Here is a 25938-nt window from a genome sequence, read left to right as displayed (position 1 = left end):
TAGTGTTCTTGATGCAAACTGAAAGCTCTCTAACCCTCAGCTGTTGATCACCAGGGTGAGCTGTTCCGAAGGTGAAAGGCTGTCCCCAGTAGTATGTCAGCTGGATAGGAAACACTGATCAGGTTTCTCTTTCTGCCTTAATACATTCTTTCAAGTGCCAGTTACTGATCATTGTTTTTGCACATTGAAATCCCCCTCCACACATATATGTGCTGGGTAACTCCTCAGGGAATTCGAAACCTGTCATCAGAGATGAGGGATCAGCTTGTCCACGAGAGAGTGCTGCTCTGGGCACCTAAAAGACTGGTGGATGAATGTTGACAAAGTAGGTAATACACTGGTATTACTGCTGGCAAGGGGCCCAGATGGCATCCTCGTCACAAGAATAACTGAAGTTGTTCTGTGAATGTCAGAAAGTTTCTGGTTTTCCTATTGCGGAAGTAGTTCTGTGTTTCTAACAGTGAATATTGGGAATATGCTGCTGAGTGGGATGGTCAAGTAAACATGCTTTACCATTTTAGACAACTCTAGAGGGACTGGGAGCTTGAATAAATAATTTTCCTGATGCAAAAAACCCTAAAACTTCAGTTACTTATCCAAAGATAATTGAGGCTGCTTGAACTATGCACTCTGATGAATTAGGAATCGTGAGATCAGACTTCTGCCTTTATCTGGAATGGAAATTCCTCAAGAACAGTTTTCCTTGTAGTGGTTGGGGATTTCTGAGTCAAGTTTCAGGCCAAAACTTGGACATAAAAACAGAAGATGTGGTGTGAAGGTGAGGGGCATTGTTTGAATCTTCAAACACAGGTCAGTTTAGTTGAAGAGCCATTCACAATAGGCAAATTAATATTAACTACCTACGATCATTCTTTTCTTAAAGCTCTTTCTAAATAACCTGCTTCTAAATCAGCCTCCGTCTTCTCAAATTTATGGGACATTCTTGTTAAGTCCTTATTTCAGTGCACCTTTCTTGATGTTGCATTTTTTTAACTTGGTATTTTCAGTTGTACTTTTCAGGATGTGTTAGCTCATAAACAGTATTGATGTTTAAGACTTTCTTTAAATATTCAGAACATAGTATCTTTGTCTTTTGTGTAATGATTTGTAAAAGATTTTTGCTTCAGATTCTCCCTAGGAAATGGTGCAGTTTGGGAAGGGGAGATAACAAAGAAGTATTTTGTGGGGAAAGAAGACTATCAGTCCAGATTACCTTTGTGTATAGCACACCCAGCTGATCTGACTTCTTTCTGACCAGAAATTAAACAGGCTTGGGAGCCACTTTGTCAGGATTTGCTTGGCCTCCTGTTTCATCACAAGCTTGATGGTTTGTAGGGGAGAGAAGTCAAGTAGGTAAACTGTTATAGTCACCAAAATCTACACATGCTGCATTAGTGGTTAAACAGAAATCACTGTATCTTTGTCAATAAATGATAATTTCTCCATTTTATTCATCTGGGGGGTGGGGAGGTGGGTGTTGTGGGTTGGTGTTTTGTTTTTTTTTTGAGTCTGGAATAGCCTTTAGCTACAGACAGTACCAGTATGTTAAAACTTTTCATTTCTATTATTTAATTTTGTCTGTAAACACTAAAGACACATAAAAATTTGTTATTGTAGAGTTATGGAAAATAGTATAGGGAAAAAGACAAAACCCCACATTTTGACAACTTTTCAGCTTAATACTTCTACCTGCCCTGAAGCCACTGAGATGTGTGGGAAGTACTCAGCTACATTTATGCAACAGAGGATTATAAAGCTGATGGATATAAAATTAACTTAAGGTGTTGCTTTTACCTTGAGGAAACCACATACGTCACTGGCTTGTACTTTGTCAAATAAAATCAGGGGGTTTTTTATTATACTCTGCAAGCTTTAAGTGAGAAATTTTTGAAGATTGCTGTACCCACCACTTTAATGAGTTAAAACGCCCAAAACCAGCAATGGCATCACCATACTATAAAGTTTAATCCCTGTCCTCAGCAATAGCCACATCCCTCCTCAGTCAAGATAATCAATAAAAGAAGATGCTTCCTTTTTTTAAAATTCAGATTGTGTTGCTTTTAATTACTATTTTGTCAGTCTTCAACATAACAAGTTTTCCCTCTTAGATTTGAGATTATATTGATGTGTTCAAACTATTTCCTGTTAAAAAAATGTGGTTCCTGGGGTTTCACAAGGGAAGTGGCATCTCTGTGTTAGATTGAAAAGCTAGGAAAACAAAGTTTAAGCTATTACATTTTAAAAGGTAAGAGAAACATCCTCAGTCTCTACAACTTCCCCTGCTTCCTGAAACATCCAGCAGTTAACATACCTGTTAAATGTGTCAAGGTTGTATTTTACCTGCTACATTTTTAATTTTCCAAGGATCCTGCTGGGATATTTGGCAGGATATCATATTATACACTAAACATGATACAGCATATTACAGAAGGAATTTGCATTGTACTTTCTCAGGGGAACTTTGCTTCTGTTCTTGTTTATTCACTTGGATCTTGAAAGGAATTCTTCACTCTGAAGTTGGAAGCCTGTGCTTTTTATTCTCTCACAGAGCATAGATGAATGCTACAGGTACAAAACAGATATTCTTGTGGATAAGGACAGTGTGTAATGAGCAATTGATGCTATATGGTGGATGGTTAGCGCTGGGCCATCCAACTGAAACAGATTCACACTGGGTAACGTGGCCTCTTACAGCCTTAGACACAAAAGTAATGGTGTGATACTGAGTGTAGTTCCTGCGAGTTTAGTTTTGATTCAGTGATTCAACATCTCTATCTCTGTGGACATGGGTTACACTTCTTCTTTCATATAGATGCCTTTCTGTGTGTACTATACTATTCTAGCATATGTAGGCAAAGCATGGAGTTGAATACTACATACTTCTGGTTTAGAGACAGGATTGCTATTTGCTGTGTCAAACTGGCAGCTCGTGTTTTAGTGATCAGAGGAAGAATTACTCTCCGGTATTCCGGTGGCCAGAAACAAAAAGAACTCAATAAACAAATGTATATTTAGAAAACAGTTAAATATAAGCCTATGTCAATGTAATAAGTGCCCTAATTTGCAAACATACAGGAGCAGAAGAGTCACTGATACATCAGTCAGAGCTGTGCTTGAACCTCAGGACTTACTCAAAGTCAAAGATATTTTAAGTTGCTGAATATCAGAATTGGCTGCAGGCCACTAACTGCCAAACTAAAACTCTCAGTGTTGTCTCAACAGTCAGGCCTTATTGTTGAACCAGTCAAAAGCCCTTCAAAGTTATAAAGCATTGTGATCTTAGTTATATGCAAATAAATGCATTAAGTAGAAATAACTTGAAAAAAAGAAAATCTTACTGTAGTGGCCAATAGCAAAAGACATAAACCCTTCAATTTACTGCTAATGCTTCTAGGGGGAGACAAGACAGACTGTGTTTGTATGAGATGGTCAAAAAGCTGCACTAAATGTGGAATTCAAGAAGCCAGTAGCTGTGAAAATGTGAAAAGCCATATTGATAACTGATGTCTGTCTACTTAAAACATAAAGAAATGTCCCACCTTATAAAACTGCCTTAAAATGAATTAAAATTTGACGAAGAGAAATCGGGGAGAAGGGGAACTTTTGAAGAAACTTGGCAGTTCTAGTCCTGCAGGCACTTACAAGCTGAGTGTAACTTTGCTGCAGGGAGTTGTCCTGTGGAAGTTGACAGAACTGCTCACACACACAGGGCTGCCAGAATACTAAGAATCAGTACGTCAGTGATTTTCTCAGTTTTGATTTGCATTAAAGTTATTAAACTCTTTGATACCAAAGAATTTACTCACTTGTTCCTTAAAAACTGTTGCCATAACAAAACAATCAATTTTTATTATTACATGACTCACCTCTCTGCTTCCATTTAATTTCTGCAAGTTCCATAGCACACACTATCTTGGCACAGTACATGATGCTATCTGAGAAGAGACTGAATAGATCTAACAGCTGTTTTTAGATGAAGATTGGGAGAAGAGAGATTACTGTTAGTCATAGCATACAAACTATAGAGAGCTGCATAGCCTCCTAGCTATGCCAACATATCCTATTAAAAAGCCACATCCACATTTGTACTGTCACCTTTATAGTTGGTGTACTTAGACAGGTCATCCTTCTAACAAGCTAAGCTGCAAACTCCAAACAGTTCCTTCTTCTTTTTTTTTTTTTTTTTTTTTTTTTTCATTTTTTAACAAAGGACTGAAAATTCTCCAATCAGATAATGTGGAGTTGAGGCAGGGAATGGAATGATCTTCCTTCCAACCAAGGACAGGACTATTCACACTCACTCTCAAAAATTCCCCCCAAAGCCTTTCCTAGGGTAGTCCTCTAAGCATTGCCTATAGGCTTCCTTTCATTTTCCAGCTGAAAATCTTTCACATTTGGTTTATTTGCATCACCTGGGTCTATTTAGCTTGGCAAGAAGGGCTAGCTATCTGTCTTCTTCCTTGAAGAGTCTATATATTGTGCACGAACAGCAGCCTCCTGAAGGCATTGAGTAGAAGGAAAATTTCTGGTGTTAATTAAGGTGATATCATTCCAGCATGGCCTGGCATACCTGAGACTGAGGTAAGCCACCTAGCTCAAGTGCTAATAGCTCTTCTGCTCTTGCAGTACAGATTTTAGCACAGGGTGTCCTGAATTGTAAGTGCTTGACTGGCTGTCCCACAAAATCTCTGTGCTGCTGTGGTATTGTGTCTCCTGGTACCTAAGAGAGGTAGATTAAAGCTATTTTGGGTGTTCTCACATGTATTGTAATCTCTCTTCCTAACTACAGATGAAGCATAGCTTGAGAGGCCACTTCAAAGTGTCTCTGCAGCTTGCCAGCTCAGCTCTGTTTAATATAACTGGAACCTCTTCAGGGTGTCAGTGGCATATTTTGCAGATGCCATGAGTGTTCATTTAAGGCAGGTTTTGTTGTCTCATTAAAAACAAAAAATAGAAAGGAAAAAAAAAAAAAAAAGCAAAACCTGGTAGTAAATTGAAAGCAATGAGATATATTCATCAAGAAAATGGTAGCTGCAAAAAGGGAATTTTCTTTAGGTTTAGTTAGTGATATGTGGAAGGACTTTAATTTCCAGTTTCTTCCAGTCCTCTGCCTTTACATTTAATCCATCTTACTCAGCTATCCTATCTGATACTAAAAGGTATCAAAGACAGTGGGATGTTTGCTCAGTGGTATAGGTTATCTCGGTTGATTCTTTCTTTCTTCATGTTTGATTCTTTCTTTCTTCCTGTTTTATGCCTTCTGGAAATATATCAAATGAAATGGTGAATTTCTGCCTGATGACTTATCCCGTGGGTTTATTTCTTTTCTTTGCTGTTTTTTCTTGTCCAGAATTGTCTTCTGTTTTTTTAAAAAACCCATGATTTTCCATTTGGAGCTGTTACACCATTATTGTGGGGACAAGGATGGAAAGTGACTCATTTAGGAAACAATAATATAAATTTCCTCAATTAACTTACTCACAATGGGAGAGGCACTGACGTCTTCAGCTGAGAGATAACTACTGGGATTCATGTGGGCATTCGCCAGTTCAGTGTGACTGTTACACAGTGAGATTTCAGAGAGTTACGCTCCTACATGTAAAATGAGAAAGTTTTGCTGCCACTCCCCAGCATTGTGAGCCTCAGTGCTTAGAAAGCCTATGAAGGCTTATTGGAAGCATCTATATAAAAACCCCCTTGCAAAAATTTAACAAAGGGAGACTTAAATGCTATTTTCTCCATAAAGGTAAACATATTACAATCCTTAGTGCCTGCCCATTCCTTTTCTTGTAAGAGCATGTTACAGCCTTTGGTAAGTGATAGTTTATGTCCTGTCTCTGATTTCTAGCTTTTCTGATTATGGAAAGGAACGCTTTCTTATAATATTTTCTTTTAATCCAGAGATCCCAAAGAGGAGAGGGTATTTGTTCCCAGTACTTTAGTATATTTTTAGTGCTAGTGAATACTTGATTCTCTGAAACATTGTTCTTAAATGAAGAGTGGAAAATGGAATTTGTAGATTTTGGGGTTGGGGTCAGGAAGGAGTCAGGCATAGCTGAAGTCCTGGAAAAAGAAGAGGCCCTGGCTAATGCCGCAAGCTACCGTATTAACACCTTCTCAGTTGTATAGGCCTCCCTATATATTTTTGTCTGCCTTGTAAATTAGGAGTTCCTTGGGGTGGGAAAGCTGTGTCCATCCATCTGTTTATACAAGCATTCTCGTTAGTATTTTAACACTCAGCCACTCAAATGCTGCCTGATCCCTATCTCTACCCCTTTGGAGTGTAGCTGAGGGGGCTCGGGTGGGAACACATGCTGTTCTCAAGGTGGTGCAGCAGCTGCGCTTTGTACGCTGCCTCCCAGAGCTCCTGCTAAGTAGTATTTACTCTGAACCCAGTGCAGGCTTAATTTTTAGGGCACAGCTGTCACTGTTGTGCTATATGTTCACGCAGTATACAGATCCGCTCACAACAGAGCGTAGTAAGAATTCTCTGTAGTGCTCTGAAAGCAACATGTGATACTTCCAGCCTGCCTGCCTGCTTTAAGCTGGGGATATTGGAAGTCAGATGTCTGCCTTGTAGGAAATTTGTGAAGGCTGAAAAATCACATCTCTGAAGCAGCAAGTGTTCCTCTGCTTTTCTGAGAGCATTGAAAAGATGCTTAGCTTTTCAAGATGAAGTCTGCTTGGGCTTGAGGCACTAAAGAAATACGATTAAAATTAGATCTGTCAGTGGTACCCTGGATTGGGTTTTTGTAAATCAATTGACAGAAATAGCTATACCTTGAATCTCTGGTAAGCATCTCACCGTAGCCTTAAAGAAAGGCGTTTGCAACACCTAGTGTTTGAGAGCTACGTTGTAATACAGAGCAAGTGGGTTAAGATACTGCAAAGTTTTTCTGAAATAGTTCTGTCTAGATCTTGGCCTGAGATGTTTTAAAAAAAACCGCATAGGTGGTTGAATTCAAAAATGCATATTTGGCCTAGACAGTTTTGTATTTCTCTATTTCTGATACTTCTGTTAATAGAAGAGAGACTGAAATAAATGCAAACTAGAACTTCCTGTGTAGACAGATCTGGATTTGCAGTCTAATCCCAAGGGTTAATTAACATTCACCCTTCATTTAAAAATTATTTTTAAAAACCTTTTAAAATAGGAAATAATCCCTAAAGATTTCACAAAGACACAGTGAGATATTCTCTGTGATTATATTTAGTAAATTTTTAGTATATCAGAGATGAATTTTCAGAGGAAAATACCAACAGATAAACACTTTGCATTCCATTCCTTTCTGATGGATCTTGAAAAATGGGAACAAGATAGTCTTGAATGTGCCTTGACACTTCAGATCTGGCTGCCCTCTATCTCCATCCGAACACTGGTATTTTGTCCCTGACAATTACTGACTGTTCTCAGTGTCTGCTGTAAATGCACACTGTGGGTTCCCTTGAAAGTCTCACAAAGAAGCCTGTTAGCTTCTAACTAAAATAGGTGCAATTTTGTGCTTTGGATATTTTATAGAGATTATACATCAAAACTTTAATAATGCCTGCTATATAAAGCTCTACAGAAACAAATAATCTATGTAGCATGCTCTTAGCCCGTGGGAAGACTGGGGAAAGGAGTTATTGTTTCCTGATATTAATTATGGTTCTGAATTACAGATACGATAAACTAGATCCATCTTCTCTACTTGTGAGTCTTACTGTCTATGAATCTAGGATAAACTGAATTTTAGAGGCAAAGTGACATCAGTGGAGTGCTGGCCCCTGAAATGGGATTTGTAAAGGTAGAGCTGTATGAAGGAATCCAGCCCAGAGTTTGTTATCATTATACTTGTCTGAAGAGTTGGCTACAAATCCCTTGCATTTCCTTTTCAAATAAAAGAAGACTGTATGGTAGGCCATGATTGAGACCATTTCCTCATCTTTCACAGTATGGTTCTCCTGTAGCTCTTTGCCTCAGAAAGAGCGTTGCAATGGCCAGAGTTAGAAATCCATATAAATCAGAAATTCTAAGTTACCCAGGACTTTGGGTTTGATATATTCTTCTGATTAATATATTCTTTCATTTAGGTAGTGTTTTCTAAAAGCGTTAGACAGAAAATATCCCACTAGAGTAAGTGAAATCAGGTCACTAGTTATAACCATCCCCTCCCTCTAAATTTGACTCTAATTTGACTCTATATCTTTATTTTAAGATATAATATTTAAATTTGGGTGTGTGAAACACAGAAGTCAGAGAAACTGTATGGGAAGTCAGTATGTTACAGTAATTTTAAACTAGTTGGAGGTCTAGACTTCTTTATCGTTGCTGTGGAAGCTCTGCTTCTCTGAGCTTATTTTGTTTGAAGCATCACTGCGGAGTAGAAGGAGAAATGTATGTGTTAAGTAAGAATTCCTAAATTAGGGCAGATATTTGACTTTCAGGATTCAAAAACTTGTCTTTGTTCTTGATGAGCAAAAGGGGGAGTTCCCAGCATTTGGAACCAGCTGTCTGGAGGCTGGAAGTGTCAGCATCACACAGGTAGCGTTCTGTGGCAAGAACTTGCATGTTTCATCAGGTAAAATGTCGTGTCTTAGAGAAGTGATGTGTGAAGATTAAAAAATCTTTATCAAGGAGGTTCAAGCCTTAGTGTCTGCCTGACTAGCAAACAGTTTATGTTAATAGAGAAAAGGGATAAATTGAGAAAGACAGAGGTGTCCTACTTGATGAATTCAAGTCTTACTGACTGATTTATCTGAGCTTGGCTTTTGTTCACATTTTGCCATTTCCTGACCCCTTATTTTATTGCAGATTCGGTTTCTTGACATATCTGGGGGACTCAGCAGGGAAGGGTCCATCAGTAATTACACAAATACAAGTGGATATGCAAATAACCCATGTTCTTCATAGGGTTCTGGATTCTGTGTACTTTGTATAATGCAAGTCAATGAAATGCATAGAAGCTAAGTTTTCATAATAGGTTAGAAGAACTATGCTTGTAATATGCATCCTTTGTTTCTACTAATCTCTTTCTGTGAGGGTGCATTAGGCTGCAGAATAAAACCCCAACATTGAAACTACCACGAAGCACTTCCCCTACCCCTCAGTTCCTTAACGCCAGAAAAATATATTAGGGAATGGCACTGCCCCTATCAGTCAGCTGTATTTCACACGAGTGCGTTGTATCTGTGGTGGTCCTTCACTCAGAATACGTAGAACTCTGGTTGCTTTTATCTCTAATGAAAAGATAGAAAGCTCTCTCTCCCAGTCACATCAGTTCTGGGATGTTATTTACGGTGCCTAACTTCAAAGTAATCTCTATTTCTAAGTAGAATGTCTGAGTATCCAGGGTGCTGTGTTCTAGTAAGTTGACAGCTCCCATTGTCAGACTACACTGTTGGTTAGACTGCCAGCCTCAATACCGAGCACCTTTAACAGGGTGGTAAGAAAGGATTTATTTTTTTTTCCCTTCTTGTCTTTGCCAGTGGAAGAGCACAAACAGTCTAGGGAATTGTTTTGGAAGACTTTTTTGGTTTGAGTATGTACATGTTTTTAAGTGGTTTGAGGTCATATTATGGAAGGCAGGTTAAGGAATTTCACTTCACACTTGATGAGGAAAAGTTTTTGGATTTTTGTCGGGTTTTGGTTTCCTTAGGAATTTAACAGTTTCAAGCTTGCTGAATTCACAGGGGAAAATTGTCTCATAATCATACACATCTTTCTTTTATGTTCACTGTGCTAAAGGAACAGAGTTTTTGACTGGAGCCCTTATTGTAGTATTTTAGATTATCCTTGGCTTTTCTTAGAAGTGAGGAGTGTAAGGAAGTGAGTATCAAAAACAAGAGCGATGACCTATAGCTTATGTCCATACCCTTTAAGTACTAAGTGCTGAAAGCAGCGGGCAACTCTGATGTACTCACTAAAATTGGTCTGGCTGATTGTATGTGAAGGCTCTTCTGTTTTAGTTGGAGTTCCCTAAGAGAGTCAAGTTTCATAGTAGCTGTACTGTATCAATGTCATTCAGATGCAAGCAGAGAGGGCTGTGTAAAACTGAGGTGAGGATACTGCCCATTTGGAGAAAATGCAGTTCACAGGGTATCTGGAGCTAACAAAATGTGATGCCATAGTGAATGACCAGAGTTTCCGAACTGTTGTCTCAGCGGTTGGGTTTGTAGTTGAAGCATTGTGTCTTCTTTTTCTAAAAGTGCTGGTCTGTCTTTGGAGCCTCAGGTCCAACATCTTGGGTGTGTAGTAATCAGTCTTAGTAATGGAGCTGTAGCTGTATGTAGGTAAGGTTAAGTGGAATGATTCCCTATAAAGCTCACTATAAAAGAAGCAAAGCGTGTCCAAGGCCTTTCACACACCTTAATTTTCTGTCCGCTCAATATAATGAATTAATTTGGGAAAAATGGCTTTTAGGAGAAAAAATACAATAAAATCATGCATTAGATAGTGGTTCATTAGTTTTCTGCTTCTGAGTAATGTCTCTATATACCAGTGCAATATAAATGGTGATAATTATCCCCTTGAGGAGGAGATAATATGTGGTAAAGGAACAGCTATATTTGTCTTAAACTCTCAAAATGGAAGTAATGACAAGTAGATATCCTGGACCTTTGCAGAAATGTGAGTTAACTTTGAGTTTGTTTAATTTCCATAAATTTTGTTGCTCTACCCATACAATAATAGGTACAGCTGGTGTTGTATTTATTACTGTATTTATTGCTCTATCCCTCACTATAATTGTGGGCGAGTTCTTTGTAAGTGCTTTGTGTACAGAATGACTTATACTGATATGGCTTTTTGTTTTTTCCCTTTTCCCACACAGATCACCCCTGGCAGCAAGGCAGCACAGTCACAGATGAACCAAGGGGACCTTGTGGTAGCCATTGATGGAGTCAACACTGACAGCATGACCCACTTAGAGGCCCAGAACAAGATCAAGTCAGCCAGCCACAACTTGAGCCTCACTCTTCAGAAGTATGTTGATATAAGTTAAAGTCTTTGCATTCCAAAGGGCATCCTATGAAATTTATGACTAAGGGATATAAGTGTTTTATCTCTGTTTGTTAGATTTATTTGAAGTGTTCAGGGCACACATATGAGATGGAAAGCCAAAATCCACTCTGATTCTTGTCGAAATCAGTAAGGTTGATATGCCGAGTGTATCCTTGTTGAATTTAGCTTATTGAATGCAGATGTAATCCCATATCCATTCAAGCCTCTGTTAAAAAGTAAATCAAACAGTGATGTTTCTATTGCTTATTCCCATGTGGACAACACACAGCTTTGTTTTGGTAATTTATTAATGACTTTTCTAGCAATTACCATTGTAACAAGTGTAATGAGGGCATTGGAGGAATCTGTCATTCACAGGATGAACAATCACAGCAGGCTGAGAATTTGTCTTAATGGTCTGGCACCTGTGAGTTTGAAAGTGGCCTCTCTACAGCTGACAGAGTAAGAAAGGTGTAGCCAGAGTTGCAGGAAGGAAAGTCAGTAGAAGATGGAGAGGGCAGACTTTCTCATAAAGATGTAATAAAAGTTGTCTTGCCATTGAGAAAGCAGAATTTCTTCACATATCAGGCCTCTTGCCTTTTCCTGGTTAATGTTGCTTCCAAGAAAACGTGTTCTCAAGTTAGATAACCTTGCACAGAGATTTTCTGTAATAGTTGCATTAATATTTAAAGTTCCATAATTATATAAAGCAAAGTAACTGCTATATTTATTGCATTGTGGAGAAGATAGTTTTTACATAGGCTAGACAAAGACTGGCACAGAAAGCAGGTTGTAATGTGGAATTACGATTTCTGAGAATATACCAGAAGATCTCATACATGGGTGTGCAGTAGAGCTAAGCAGTATCAGGAACAGACTAACACCTACTGGAGAAAGATCTTCAGTTGTTTCCAAGACCGAGCAGGGTACTCTAAAGCAAAATGTATGGCTGAATTTCCCCCATGGTTTTTTAACTCTTGTCTTTAAGTGGGTGTTCTGGCTAATGGATAAAATGAGTACACGAAGTAGGAAAATGCTAACAGTATTGCAACACATTTGTTAGCTTCTGTGAGAACACTGTGTAGATATTCCTGGAAATGTATAATTTATGTCTTTCCTGGAAAAGAGTTTAATTTAAATCTTCAGATTTTTCAGATATTTCAGATTTTCTCAGAGAAAAATCTTTGATATTTTTCTCAAAGGGTCTGGTCTAGCTGTTTCAATGAACACAAGGTGGGTAAGGAGATGCATGGAATAATTGCTGCCGCCTCATATGATGTGCATGTGTGCTTCTGGTGTGCTTAGTCAAGATTTTCAGCCAAAATTTAAGAGAGACCAGGAGCCTAATCCTAAATGTACTGAAATGGGCTGTATACCAGAAGCCAGAGGAAAATGGTCTTCCAAAGTTGTTGAGGGAAGACAGGGCACTATCTCAATGCCTGTAGTTGAATTCTCATCCTGTGGTCCACTCCAGCTTCTTTTTGTTCCGTCCTAATGAATACTAGCGATATTATGAATATATGTATGATATCTTTTTAAAGGAGGTTCATATTGTTCTGGATTATTTTGTATTTGAAAGTTAAGGAAAATCCTTTCTTATAATTTATTTAAAATTTTCTATCTGCTTTTATGTTGGATCCTTCTGTTTTTACACTGAGAGAAAACATTTCTTACTGTGCTTTGGCTTGTTGCACATTTGGAGTTATTTTTCCTGAATATTGGACCTGAAGAGTAGTTCAGTGGCTGCCTCTATGGCCTGGCATTTAGGACAACCAACCACCACCTCTCCACATAGAGGAAGGGTTCCCAAACCTGTGACCAACAAAACCAGATTATCCTAGTACATACCACAGGTGAAAATCACTTAAAATAGTAATTTTGATCAAGTGTTGGCAGGGATATTTGATGTGAGTAATTGTTGTGCTTTTGTACTTGCTGACCTCTCAATTACAGCACTGGCAACTCTAGTGGCCACATTAAAAAAAAAAAAAAAAAAAGTGTTTTACAGCATCCAGGACAGATTGTTTATTGTTTAATGATTGAAGTAATTTTTAGTTTTTCTTCAAGTATTTTCAGTGCTAAAGCATTTTTTATTATGGTATACATTATTCTTTGTACACATAATTCTAGTGGAAGTACCATTATTGCTTTCTTGCTCTACCTATTGTTTCTTTTATTTTTTATTTTTTTTTAAGTCTTGCCTTGTCTCTTGGTTCCAAAACAGTAGTATGTGATTCAGATAGTCAGCTTAATGTCGATAATGAAGAGCCAAAGTACTGAAGTACTGTGTTCAACTCTGGGACCCCCAACATAAAAGACCATGAAACTGAAGTGGACTGTTCTACTGCTATGGAAAAACAAAGCTAGTTTCCGTAAAGATCGTAGAGATGAGCACACTCAGTTATCTAATATGCATAAAAGTTTGGAAACATTGAAATCCTTTCAAATGGAAATTGACTGTTGTGGTGGCAAAACTTAAGCCCTAAATTTTGATGAACTTGAACATTTATGTGTAGTCATGTGGCTCTACAGAATATGTTTCAAGGTCATGAAATGCCTTACTAGGCAATCTGTGGCTTGGGTTTGCTGTTGCAGCACTGGAAGTAGAAGTGAACTCGCTTGCTTAGTCTAGAAGGTCATGGAAGAAGCAGTGGAGAGTGTAAAATCTAGACATAAACGCTCTGAAACAGAAAGCTTTTTATTTTTCTAATGGCTCTTGGCTCTCAAGAGCGATGGCCTTTCCTTTTATTGATCCTGGCCATGAAGGTTTCATGAGCATTGTTTATAACCTGACAGATCAGACAGTGTTTGCTGCTACTCACTTTTATTATCACACTTAAGTTCCCTGTGGGGTTTCTTTTTCAGGGTGGGGAACTGGTTATTTTTTATTTGGCTGTCAAGGAAAGCTGTACATGTTGTCAGCACTTGTGCAGGATACCAAATTGCAAGACATCAAACATAGCAGCAGGGAGGCATTAAGAATGCTCATTTGTACTTGCCTGCCTAAACAATGAGAGTTTGCACTTCTCTGGCTATACAAACTTAGTTTTTCTTCAAGTACCACCCATCTGCACTGTTCAAGCTACACTAACATAGCTCTTCAGTGAGTGTTTAGTGTGCCGTGCTGGCTGAGTGGAATTCTCAGTCATGTAGATATCCCATTATGGGGTCAGGAATTTGTGGATGTCAAGGGTTTTTTTCTGACAGCTTCCTTCCCTCAACTCACTGTTGAATTTGTTCTTATCACCTCACCCAGGCTACATTTTCATATCAAACCACAAAATTAGGATGGAGGTCTCGCCAGCTATGCCAGAGGTTTGAGCAGGCAACCAGAACTTGTTACTGGCTCGAGTGAAACGCTGTATTTTCTGGCCACTTACTTTCAATGCCTGGCTGCCTAGTTCTCCGGAGCCTGCAGCATGCCTCCCTGTGCTGCTTTGGGGAAGTTAAAGGATGCAGACAGGCAAGTGGCAGGGAGCCAAAGGATTTGGATCATTCCTGGAAAGAGAAGTCTGTGATCCACTGGTGTGGAAAAGTATGGGACACTCGAGACCAGCTCTGCTCACTTCACTTTAGAAGACAAAATACATCGAGGAGGTGAATTCTCTTTTGCTGAAGAAGAGAGCAGCAGTAAGGGGAGAAGGAAATACATTTTTTTTGGTACTGTGCACTATTACCCAGTAGAACTCCATGAGGCGTGATAGTATTCAGGCAAACAAGGCTGATACTCTAAAACATTAGATACTTACAGAGATGCAGCTCGTTCCTCAGGAACATACCTTACTCTAGATGTACTGAGGGGATTGGTGCTAGTTCTGCTAGACAATGCTACGGAAGGCTGTGATCATACTCTGACGATCTGGGTCATGGTGGAAAAAGGCACTGCTTTCCTTTTAATCTTTTTGTGACCTCCTGGAGTTTAGTTCTCAGTCATTTTTCAGTATCAGTTTCTAATCAGTTACTTGAGCTACACAGCTGCCCCCAGGCATTTTAGTTCTGTGCCAAAGTTCATCTTTAACTGGCTAGCTTTCGCCCAGATACTAGGCTGTAAACTTACTGTCCTACAGTATTCAGTTCACAGGTGAAAAACAAAATGCATGTAAAATCTATTTTTATTTCATACATATGGGTTTCTTTTTTAAATTCACAGTAAATGAGGTGCACGAGAGTGCAGTATTTTTTTTGTCAACACATTTCACTGGAGCATCCACAACATTCATTTGATCTTAACTCAAGGAATCTGATCAGCCTCCTTGGAAAGGATTCACCAAATGTACTGGCTTAGTTTTGGAAAGCTGTAACATGAGTGCCCCGCATTCTGCTGGCACAAACATTCCTGTGACACTCTAAGACTCCTGCCTTGGTGTCACCCTGTGCTGCTGGAGAGGAGCAGGGGAGGTGCAGACTTTGTGCCTGGTGTGCATTGACACAGCCCCCCCACTCCCTGGGCATGCCAGTGATGCTACCATTCACTTCCAGATGGTCACAACTGACTATCTTTTGCTGGAAAATCATGAGCTAAATTATCATTTTCTCTAGTGAAATGAAAAGTGTCAGAGCTGAAGCTATGAGAGACTTACAGTAAATATTTAATAGCTTTCCTTTTTTGTGCAGCACCAAAAGATGGCTGATCCTGCAGTATTTATTTCAGGCCTACTATAAATAAAGCATGTGGTGACAGCAAACTGCAAGCAAGGGGAATTCAGTGGTTATTGTAAACTGCTTTCTTTTGTCTGAAGCTGTGAATAGTAACCAATTCTGTGCATGTTTTAGGTCTGCTGATGGGTACGTTTTAAATCAGGACCAGATTTAGGCTGTGTTTATATTCAGAGAAATTAGAAGAGGGTATCTGTCCCAGTTTAAGAGTAAATTAAATCTATATAAACAATATTGATGAAAGCACGGCCTGAAATAGTGGTACCCAGACTATTCTGTAAAAACAATTCCTGAAAGTATTGTAGGAGATGATTAGTAAAAGCAAACAGAAAATGAAAATATGGATTTGGAATTTTTTTTCACTTCTTTGAATGATTCCATTACATTCATCAGACTAATGATGTTTTCATTCAGGGACTGCTTACATAGAACCTGAGCCTGTGTGAATGTGACGTGGTTTGGTTTTTTTCTTTGGTTGGTTGGTTTGTTTGTTTATTTTGTTTTTTGTTGTTGTTGAAAGGAACACTAATGCTAGTGATAACTTACTAGTGTTCGTGTTCAGCGCTGTGGATATATCTCCTGAAATCCATTCTTGGAGTGGCTAAGTTTTTCCTGGTTGTTCCTGCCTTTGACTGAAATCTTATAACTATGGAAACTGAATGGCCAGTACCAAATCATTGCTCCTTGGATGAGGTGGCAGCAACACTTTTATACTCGGGCATCCCACCTGGGACTCTCTAGCTAGCATAGCAGCACCTAAAAGTTTGGGGAACAAGGATCACATCAAGAGTCCATTAAGGATCTCTGAATTACTGGATGCAGAGGTGAGATGGTTGTGACCATGTCCGACTGGATTAAGGATATGAATACCTGCCTCCTACCAGAACACAGTATTTAACAACTTGGCCTTAAGTGTTGATCAAGATGTGCCATTTGCATTTGATAACATTTCACTAGGAATTATGGACTCCGATCACGTTTTCCACTAGCAATATGTTGATATTGCCATTGAAATATAGGCTGAAATTAGATGACACTTAAAAAAATCAAATAATAGTATAAAAATAAAAAATAAATAAATGAAGCTCTGTCCTTCAATACATTCCTTTGAGTTCTACAGAAATTATGTTTAAATATGCCAATATGCTTCTCGGCAGGGTTTAAAGGTTAAAATAATGAAATACTGGCTAAATATCAGAAAGAAGTAAATTCAAAGCTGTTGCAGTGTCAGATATTCCATGTGATGTTCACTGGAATAGTTACAATCTAGACTTGACCAAGTACTGAGATCTGTGACCATGTGGACAGTCTGTGTTGGAGCCTTCCACAGTTCACTCAGTGAGCGCCTTAGTCTGCAGGTAACTGCATGTACCTCTACTCAGGAGAGATATTTCCTTTGGAAAGATAAGAAAAGCAGAGTACTCAACAGCTGCCCACATGCTTTGCTGAATCACAGTAGGTATAAATTCAAAATGTAAAGCAGAGTAGTAGAAAAAAAGGAGAGGAACACTAATGGTGGATGTGACATGTGATACTAGTTCGTTCATTTTGTGTAGACATGTGACAGTAGAACTTTCAAGAGCCATCTGTCTCCAGTAGCCAAGGTTTCCTCCCCAAACTTCTGATGATGCTGTGTGCTCAAAGCATTAGAAAAGGCATATCCTAATAGTGGATTAAGGAAGCTACCATGTCCTACTGTGAGCTGAGAGGGGTGGGACTCCCTCACTCCTTGCAAAATAGAGGTGAATCCCATTGCATGCCCATTTGTCTCTGTACACAGGTACAAGAGGACAGTGGGATTTGTTAATCGATGTCAGGCCTGCATTTGGATAGGGCTATGAGTTACTGTCTTTGAGTAGTAACATTTAATGCTGTTAAAATTAATGAGCAGCTTTTTCCTTGGAAAATGGAATAAAATATCAATGTCAGTCACTGAAATAAATATAAATATATTCCTTACATGAGCAGTTTAATTGAGTGGACTGCTATTTACACTCACTGCATAAAGTGTCCTTATTAGTTTTAGAAAAGAGCCTGGAAACTGTGGATATATGCCAAGGCTTTAAATAAAGGGCAATGAAGTTTTCATTACAACAAGATTCTACTTGGGAGTTAGAACTGTTCTCAGAGTGCACATTGCCTTTTTTTTTTTTTTTTTCCCTCCAAATACCAGTTTAGAAGTGAGATTAAAAATCATTGGTTTATTTGTCTGAGAAATATTCTCTGGATGAGCTAAAGATAATCTCCATGTGAATCCTTTCACTTATTGCACTTACCATGGAAAGGCCAAGATGGGTATCATGGTCACATCTAGTCAGAGTTAATGTGCTTAACACAATTTACTAAATACACGTGACAGTTGTAACCTTTCAGACAAACAGTTACTGGTTGCATTCTGCAGTGGGGAAGTTGATACATTACCCAAAATGTTACAGCACACAGGAAGGTCGCAACATATTAGGGCTAGGATCTTTTCTTATTGATTAACACTGATTAGCTTAAGTGTGGTCATGTTAAAATGTAAATTACACACTTGAAGCTAATTGGAAGGGATGATATAATATTTTTAAGAAGTAGAATGAGGAATCATTCAATCAGGTAAAATACTAAGGCTTTACTAGATCAATCTTGTAATGTGCTATTTGTGCATGTGAGGTTTGTAATTTCCTTTGGATTCTTTTTACTGTGGTGTTTCCTGCCCACCAGGCACTATAAAAGCTGTCAGGCCACATTCTTTTTTCACAAAATCTTAATCACTGGTGGCCCCATTGTTTCTTACAGTAAGAGCAGAGATACACCAAGGTCTGTTTTGCTTGGCTTTCAGGCGTCTTCAGGAGCTGGCCACCTCTTTGTGTCTGTGCCCTCCCTGGCTGGTGTCTGTTGCGGCATGGCCACACTGAGCACTGGGTACAGGCTGGCCCATGATGTCTCTGCATTACTGTAATCACAACCGCAAACAGCACCTGAGTACCTCCGAAGGAAACAAATCCTTCTGACAAGTCCTGGCTAACTTTCTTGACTTATCAGTCTTAAGACATAGAGTTATGCTTTCAGCCAAAGTGTCTCAGATACAGGAGTTAACGGAAAGCTCACTGAAGTGTTTTAGCTTGGAAACAGAAAAAGTGAAGGCCTAAATGAGGCAGACTGTAGTTGAGGACAAATTATCCATGTTCGCTAATTTTTCTCTCCCGTATATGTTAATTAGAAATGCTCTAAAAGCACGCACACTGTAAGGTCCACATCTCAAGTAAGAGGAATGACAGGAAAATCAGCTAAGTAAATATGCTTCGTTAAGAGCGTCAGGAAACTAAAGGAAGTAATTTGTGGTCAGATGTTCAAAGTATCCTGCGTTAGGCTTTTGCTTTTAGAAAATACTGAGTGGCAAGTGGAAAAATAGACTTCATCTGCAGAGTATTAGAAATCTGTTTGGATTTGGACACACTTGAACTCCTCTGTATGAATTGAAGGCAGTTACGAAGCTTTATATTATTCTTTTGTGAATCATCATCTCTTTGAAGTTCACCTGTGATTCCCTGATTCTGGAGCTGGCTCTTTAGGGTGATGCACTACAGCAGTCCCCAGGGCTGCTCTGAAACCTGTACCTGAAGGTCTTTCACCCTTAAGGAAGCTCTTAAGAAGCCAACAGTTGCAGGACTACAGTGGAGCCTGATGATATTTGAATGGGGGTAGTCTAAGTTTCAGGTACACTGTCTGCGTCACAGGCATTAAACAGGGAGAATCACTATGTTTCACTTCAGATATTCTTCAGCTAAAGAACTTATATAAATATTTGATACTTGATTCTTCAAAACTGTTATTTATTATGTTTAAGAGGGAGAGTTAAGTCACATCTCAAGACAAGGGCATGGTAGGCAAAATACACACACTGAATCTTTATTCAGTGCCTCTTCTGCTCTTTATTAATAATAGCTAATTCTTTGCTCTATGCTATTAGATCATTTCATCACCCAAATGTTTTTTTCTGCTCTTCTTAAACTAAGAAGTTATTTTACTATTTTTATGTTCACCTTAAATAAATTTCTTTTTATCATCTCTCAGTAATTATAAATAATCAATATAATAAATCATTAATAAGTAACTATGCATAGAGATTGCAAGTGGAACACTGTATCTGAAGGTTATATATCATTGAGCTTTGATCCCTCTCTGATAATTTTGATTGTATTTCAGCCTCTCGCTTTTGTTTCTGCAACCTCATTCTCTATAGCTAGGCAATCCAAATTCTGCATTTAGCCAATTTATTACTGAGGTGAGAATAGTGGCCTCCTATTTATAATCAATACTTGTTTATATATTTCTGAGTATTTGAAGTACTGTGGGTTTGCCTGCACTGTGCTGAAAGTACCACTTCTATTCATCTTAATGTTTCTGCTGTTATTTTAAAGCAAGCTTTGAGAGGAACATCTAATGGAAAGTAGAAAGTAAAAAGAACCCCTATCCTCCCTCCAATAGAATCCTGTTTCAGCCTATTTAAAATGTATTTTACTTGTGAATCCTATGCTATTCAAATTGAGTTAGTATAGATTACTAGAAAAGCTGTGCGAAGCTGCCATAATGAAATATGAAGTCAAATGTGAATTTGGATTGGGTTAACACTAAAAATTCAGGTAAATAGCATTGTGATTGTAATCTATGGATGAATGGTCTCAAGCAAAACTAGTAAAATGTCATATTTGAGCTTAAAACAAAGCAACTTAGCTGTGTGAGGGATTTGAATGATAACACAGTGATGTCAACAAGTTTTTGTGAGCTACAGTAGATCACTGTATAACAGTGATCTATTTGGTAATTCAGCATTAAAGCAAGCTCATTTTCAAATTCTTATGAACTACTTACTAGTACTTAAAAAAAAAAGTTATGGTTTTGATATAGATTAATGTATTTTTTCAACAGTGGTGATGGCAATACACCTCTAGATACAAACTCAGTCCAAGGCAGCATAAACAAGTTCTATAACTGGATGAAATTTCCTGAGGATGAGTACACATTTCTCTGTGGGTTACCTGAGTTTTTGGTAGCAATAAGGAGAAGAATGGTTTGGAAATGGTTTAAAAATAGTGCAAAGATGAGAAGAAGAGGACAGCAAGAAATATAACCTGCCTGAAAAAAAGGTGTCCATGCCTCATGGAGGTGAAGTGTAGAGCTTGCTCTGTGCGTTGGGTGAGCTCCAGGCATATGCTCAGCATCCACACTTAGTGCCCTTTGGAGAACTGTCACACGTGGTGCAGAGCTGCAGGGATACTGGCAGAGCCTCCCCATTTGCCCATAGGAGCTGCTGGGGTGGAGGAATTTTAGGATTGGTACTGAGTCAGCTAAGGAGATGGAGGCATCGGTAGCCAGTTGCTCCATTCAGCAGGGAACAGGCTGGAGGGCAGAATGTGGGGCAGTTCAAGAAGGAAGGGATTTTGCATAGCAGGCGCCACAGAAGTAGAAAGGGTCAGAGAAAGACCAGATGAGTAGAACTTGCCTCTCCAACATTTTTTAATACATCCCCCTTTACAAAAATCTCAGCTTTATTCATACTGTCTCCAGGTCCCTTCCTTTCCCAAAAATCTCCAAGGCTTCTTCCCTTTTCCTTTCCATTTCTATCCCATAATTTTTGTGGTTGCCCCTGGCTCGGATCCCTTCTGAGGGAAAATGGGTATTACATACTTCAAAAAAACTTCTCTTTCATAGGTTTTTTTGGATAGCAGCTTCTTTTTAGGTTGGTGTCATTTATGCATAAGAAGATTTTGTCCGTATATGCTGTGGGTATGAACGTTAGGTCTGGAAAGCATAATTGTCTGTCTTGCAATCCCAGTGCAGCACAATGCAGGGAAATAATTAACAAGCCAGCCATGCAGCCAAATGCTAATATTTGCATTCGCCATTGATATATAGAGAGCAAAGCTGCTGATGGAAATAATTTTCAGTTTTATTGCAGTCACAGATGATATCCTGAGAGAGGGAAAGTGTCATCCCAGCCCCAAAGTGATCACAGTTATATTTGAAGTACTGTGAAATGTTCAGGGGCTTGTCTTCATGATTCTCATTGGAGTCACAAAGGCTGTTTGCTGATGTCCCAGGCAGGGCTTAGAGAATGAAACTGTGGTATCATGAGACTCAAGATTTTCTGTGCAAGACTTACAAACCAGAAGAAGCTTCTGTGTGGCTACTTATTTCACCGTTTAGCTGAAGATTTAACTGATGCATTACTGATCTTAGCACTTAGTAAATGGACACCTCAAATTGATAACCATGAGTAATATTTAGTCTGTCCCTTTTATGTCTCTTCTCCCCCCCCTGCCAAGTTGTCAGGAATATTATTACGTTAAAACAGATCTATATCAGAAGCCCAATTCTACATGCTCTATTGTTTTGCATCCTGCTGTGTGCTCACCCACTCCACTCCAGAATGACTCATTTCAATTATGTGATAAGTAAAGTATGTAAAATGTTTTCTAAGCATTTCTAACTCTAATCTAATCTATTTTATTACCTTTCCATGCACTTGACCCCTTTTCATTTTCTAGTGCTTGAAACATTAAGCTACAATTATTAAAATGCTCAACAAGGTATATGTAAGTGCTCATGTGTAATAAGATGTAGGAGAAAAAAATGTTGATTTTAGCTGTCCTGAGAATTAGAGAAGATAGACACTGACTGGTGAAAAGATGAAATATAAAAAAGCCACATGAAGATGGAAAAGAGCAATTATCTCTTAGATCATGTCACCTCTCTGCAAGTACAGTATTGTGTTCCCCCAAGGACATGGGTTAAACAGAACTCTCTTGCAGCCCTTCCTCGGGCAGGCAGCTCCTCTTAATGCAGTTGTCTCCTAATGAACCTTTGTTGTGAGTGCAAAGATACCAGGATTGAAGTCAAGTGCTCTTCAATTAAGGATATATTTAGGTAGGTGGGAACAAGTAGAAATTTGGACAGCCATATCAGCCGTGCTATCAAAATTGAATTGCTTTGCAAAAATGCGTCCATCTTGTTTTTGAACTTCATTAAGAAAGAAAACAACCAGTATTGAGGGAGAGGTGTATCTGTAGAAAGAAGGAGAAATTAAAAAATACCAGAATGATCTATTTTGGACATCATTAAAACTGTTTTGAGTTTTCATTTTGAAATTAGTTTTTGTCTTTAACTTTGAAAATATAGAAGAAAATGTCTAAAAGTTGAAATCAAATTGATTGCCTCAGAAAACCAATCTTGATTGGAACATTTCAACATCAAGTCTAAAATTATCACAGTCATTTCTGAAATTTGGACTTTCATCCTCCTCATAGCCCTGCTAAGCCAGTACACTCCCTGAGTGTTTGGAACAAAATAATTTTGCAATCAATGGATTAAAATGTAAACCTGAACACACACATTCACAACAGCACCGTTATCACTCAGAAAGTAGTCTTGTGTTGCTGCTGGATTTGATTCATCTAGCAAGACAGGGAGGAGAAAAGTATGTCCTGAACTTGCAGATGTTTTTCCCGGAGGAGTAATGGCTCTTACGTAAATAATCACTTTATTCTGTAAGTGCATACACTTTCATTCCACAAATTGACTTCACCTCTTCTGCCCTTTTCTCTGGTTCAAGCCTCTGTTAAATCTAGCAAGCCTCATCATTCTGTTTTTAAGTATCAAAACTATAACCATCCAGGGCAGTGTTATGTGGGAAGCTCATTGTTTTAAAGGAACATCTTGAAACCCCAAAGTTGGTGTGAAATAAATACTGTGGTTGGATAGCACTATGAAAGACAGATGTAGCTTATCAGTAATGTGGAAGAAATACAGCTTTTTAACATCATCTTCTGTGATCAGGTAATGAGTGAGGAAAAATAGACATACAATAAGCAACAGAATTGATGGAGTAGTGCAGTAAATAAATTCCTTTGCTGCAATACAAGTATTTTCTAGTTATGAATCAGACATGCAGTACGTGATTGTTTGCCATACATCTGAAGGTGACAAACACCTACAGCTCTGGCCAGCTTTGGCACTAAAGTCCACAAGCAGTGAGCAGAGCAGAGGGGACACTCAGTGTCTGCTCTGCCCGGCTGTGGTCTCGAGCATGCCCAGGTGCCCCCATGCAACTTCACAGAAATAACTGAGTGTACCCAGAAACGACACCAATGGAAGGAGGATCAGAATCTCCCCATTTGTTCATAAATTGTCCCAGTCAGTTTCCAGTAACTCTGACTGTGTTCTGAGCTGCAGCTGATTTTCTTTTTTTTTTTTTCTCGTTATTTTTTTGCTGTCTTTCATGATACGTGTGTGTTTCATGAATATGATTTATTGTTTCTCTTCTTAAGCTGAAGCGGATGGGAGAAGGGTACGGCACTCACTCCTGAGGGAAGATCAATTATTAACTCACCTGAGAAAAGCTTGTTCTAGGCAGTTAGTGATTCACTCTTGTTCTTGGAACTTGAAGGTATATATTTCTCAGATAGTTACGTCTTTGGGAGTATGTTGTGATATATCCCAACTGTGAGTTTCAACATTAGTGCCTTTTACAGTTTTCTAGCCTCTTGTTTCAAGAATACTCTGTCAGTGAATTTCACAGGTTAATTACCTACTGTTTAACAAAATGACAGTTTTCATTGTCTCTTCAAATGGTGCTCATTTTCATAGTACCTTGTTATGAGGTAGGCATCTATTACATTGTCTTTGTTTTCAGCTGTCAAAGTAGTGTAATTTCCATATCTTCTATATGGAAATCTTACAGTTCCAGTTCCTGTAAGGATTGCTCCTTTTTCCTAGGTTTTTTTGTTTGTTTACTTCTGCTTATGGAAATATTTTATGGGCGGTAGCTAAAGCTAAATACACAGCTCAATGTGAACCTGGGTATTAATGCAGGGATTGCCACTATGGATGAGCCCAGTTTCTGTCTAGCTCAGATTTCTGTCTCTGATAGATGCCTCTGGTAAGTATTTCAGAGGAAAGTGCAACACAGCCCTCAGTAAGGAAATAATGAACCTCACACAGAAGGTCTTCCACTATCAGCCTTTTAAGCTGTGCCATGAAAAATGATAATCTGTATGGCTACTTACTTTTACCCAATTTAAAGCAACTGTTGGGGGGGTTTGTTGTAAGTATAAATACCTAATCCTTCCTGATATCCTGTTATTCTCATAGTCTCAATGATGCCTTGTAACAATGAGTTTCACCTCAGGTTAATCAAGTGCTCTAGGAAAAAATGTTTGCCTTTATCAGTCTTATACGTGTTGTCTTTTCAATTTCACTTAATGTCCAGGAATGTAGCTTTATTTCCCTTTTTCTACCATTCATTATTTTCTTAGCCTCTGTAATGTCTTCCCTTATTCATCACCTGTCTAAAGCAAACAATTCCAAATGTCTCAGTCAATTCTACTTGATTTGTATGTTTTAAAGTATTTTTATTTCATTTTTGTACCTGTCCTAATTTTAAAATGTACTTTTTAAAGATGAGAATTCCAGGCATAATCCTGATCTGTATCACTTGCATAATTCTAATTCTTTTGACTATTTTTACATTTTTCATTTCATTTTCTCTGGTGATCCTATGTGTACTGGAAAGATTTCAGGGGGATGTTCAGTGCTATGCAGGTTGTCGCAAAACCTCCCACAAATACATCTTCACTTACCTGAGTGTCTTAGAGTGCTTCAGTTAGTATTTGTCACTGTGCTTTCTTTGTTTTGTTCCAATTAAAGGGCAGACTGTGTTTTGAAAGCATATTAAGTGGAATTTTTTTTTTGTTTTTTTTTAAATGATCATGTATGTGTATTTGTCAAATACAGGTGGAAGGCAGGCATTTGGAGTGGATGGTGGTTAATTGAGGAGTGGTCTGCTCCTTTTGAAACTAAATTGTCTGAAACGAAGCCCATGTTTCTGCCTGCAGAGAGGTTTAAATTATGGCAGTGGCTATGCAGTTTAAGCTATTAAATAATAACCTTCTGAGGACTTGATATTGAAACGTCTCAGTACCGAAGTTTAGTCTCTGCATTTTAAAACACTTCTAAGTCCCTTTTTCCAGAGTGGTGCCCAAACCTGAATTTATCCAGTTGTGGCTGATTGTCATCTGTGAAAATGCAGTTTGTCACAAGGTACTGGAAAATGGATGATCTCTCAAGTCAGAGGCTGCTTCCGTAACTGGTGGCTTTTCATCAGTCAGAGAAACTATATCAAACTTTTTCTCACATTTAAGACCTTTGTAAATAAGGAGGCAGAAGGAGCATGATGATCACTAGAAAAAGTCTAGGCTGTGCTTAGCTTTCAGTCCTGATGAAGTAGCATTTTTGCATTAAATTTGAGCTGAAAAATT

At 38.5% G+C, this 25938-nt stretch overlaps 1 protein-coding gene across 10 annotated transcripts in view; it reads left to right on the top strand.

Moving 5' to 3' along the window:
* The window catches only part of LDB3 (LIM domain binding 3), a 127418-nt gene that overhangs the window by 29791 nt on the left and 71689 nt on the right, over nt 1–25938 (top strand). For all 10 annotated transcript variants that reach the window (XM_042794838.1, XM_032994110.2, XM_032994107.2 and 7 more), the window contains exon 3: nt 10812–10963. In XM_042794838.1, coding sequence (XP_042650772.1) covers nt 10812–10963 — 152 coding nt within the window. The remainder of the gene's footprint in view (nt 1–10811; nt 10964–25938) is intronic.

Source organism: Tyto alba, unplaced genomic scaffold (genome assembly GCF_018691265.1).
Source record: "Tyto alba isolate M040663 unplaced genomic scaffold, T.alba_DEE_v4.0 Super-Scaffold_1, whole genome shotgun sequence".
Taxonomy (NCBI): Eukaryota; Metazoa; Chordata; class Aves; order Strigiformes; family Tytonidae; genus Tyto; species Tyto alba.
This window is presented reverse-complemented; position numbering and strand designations above follow the sequence as displayed.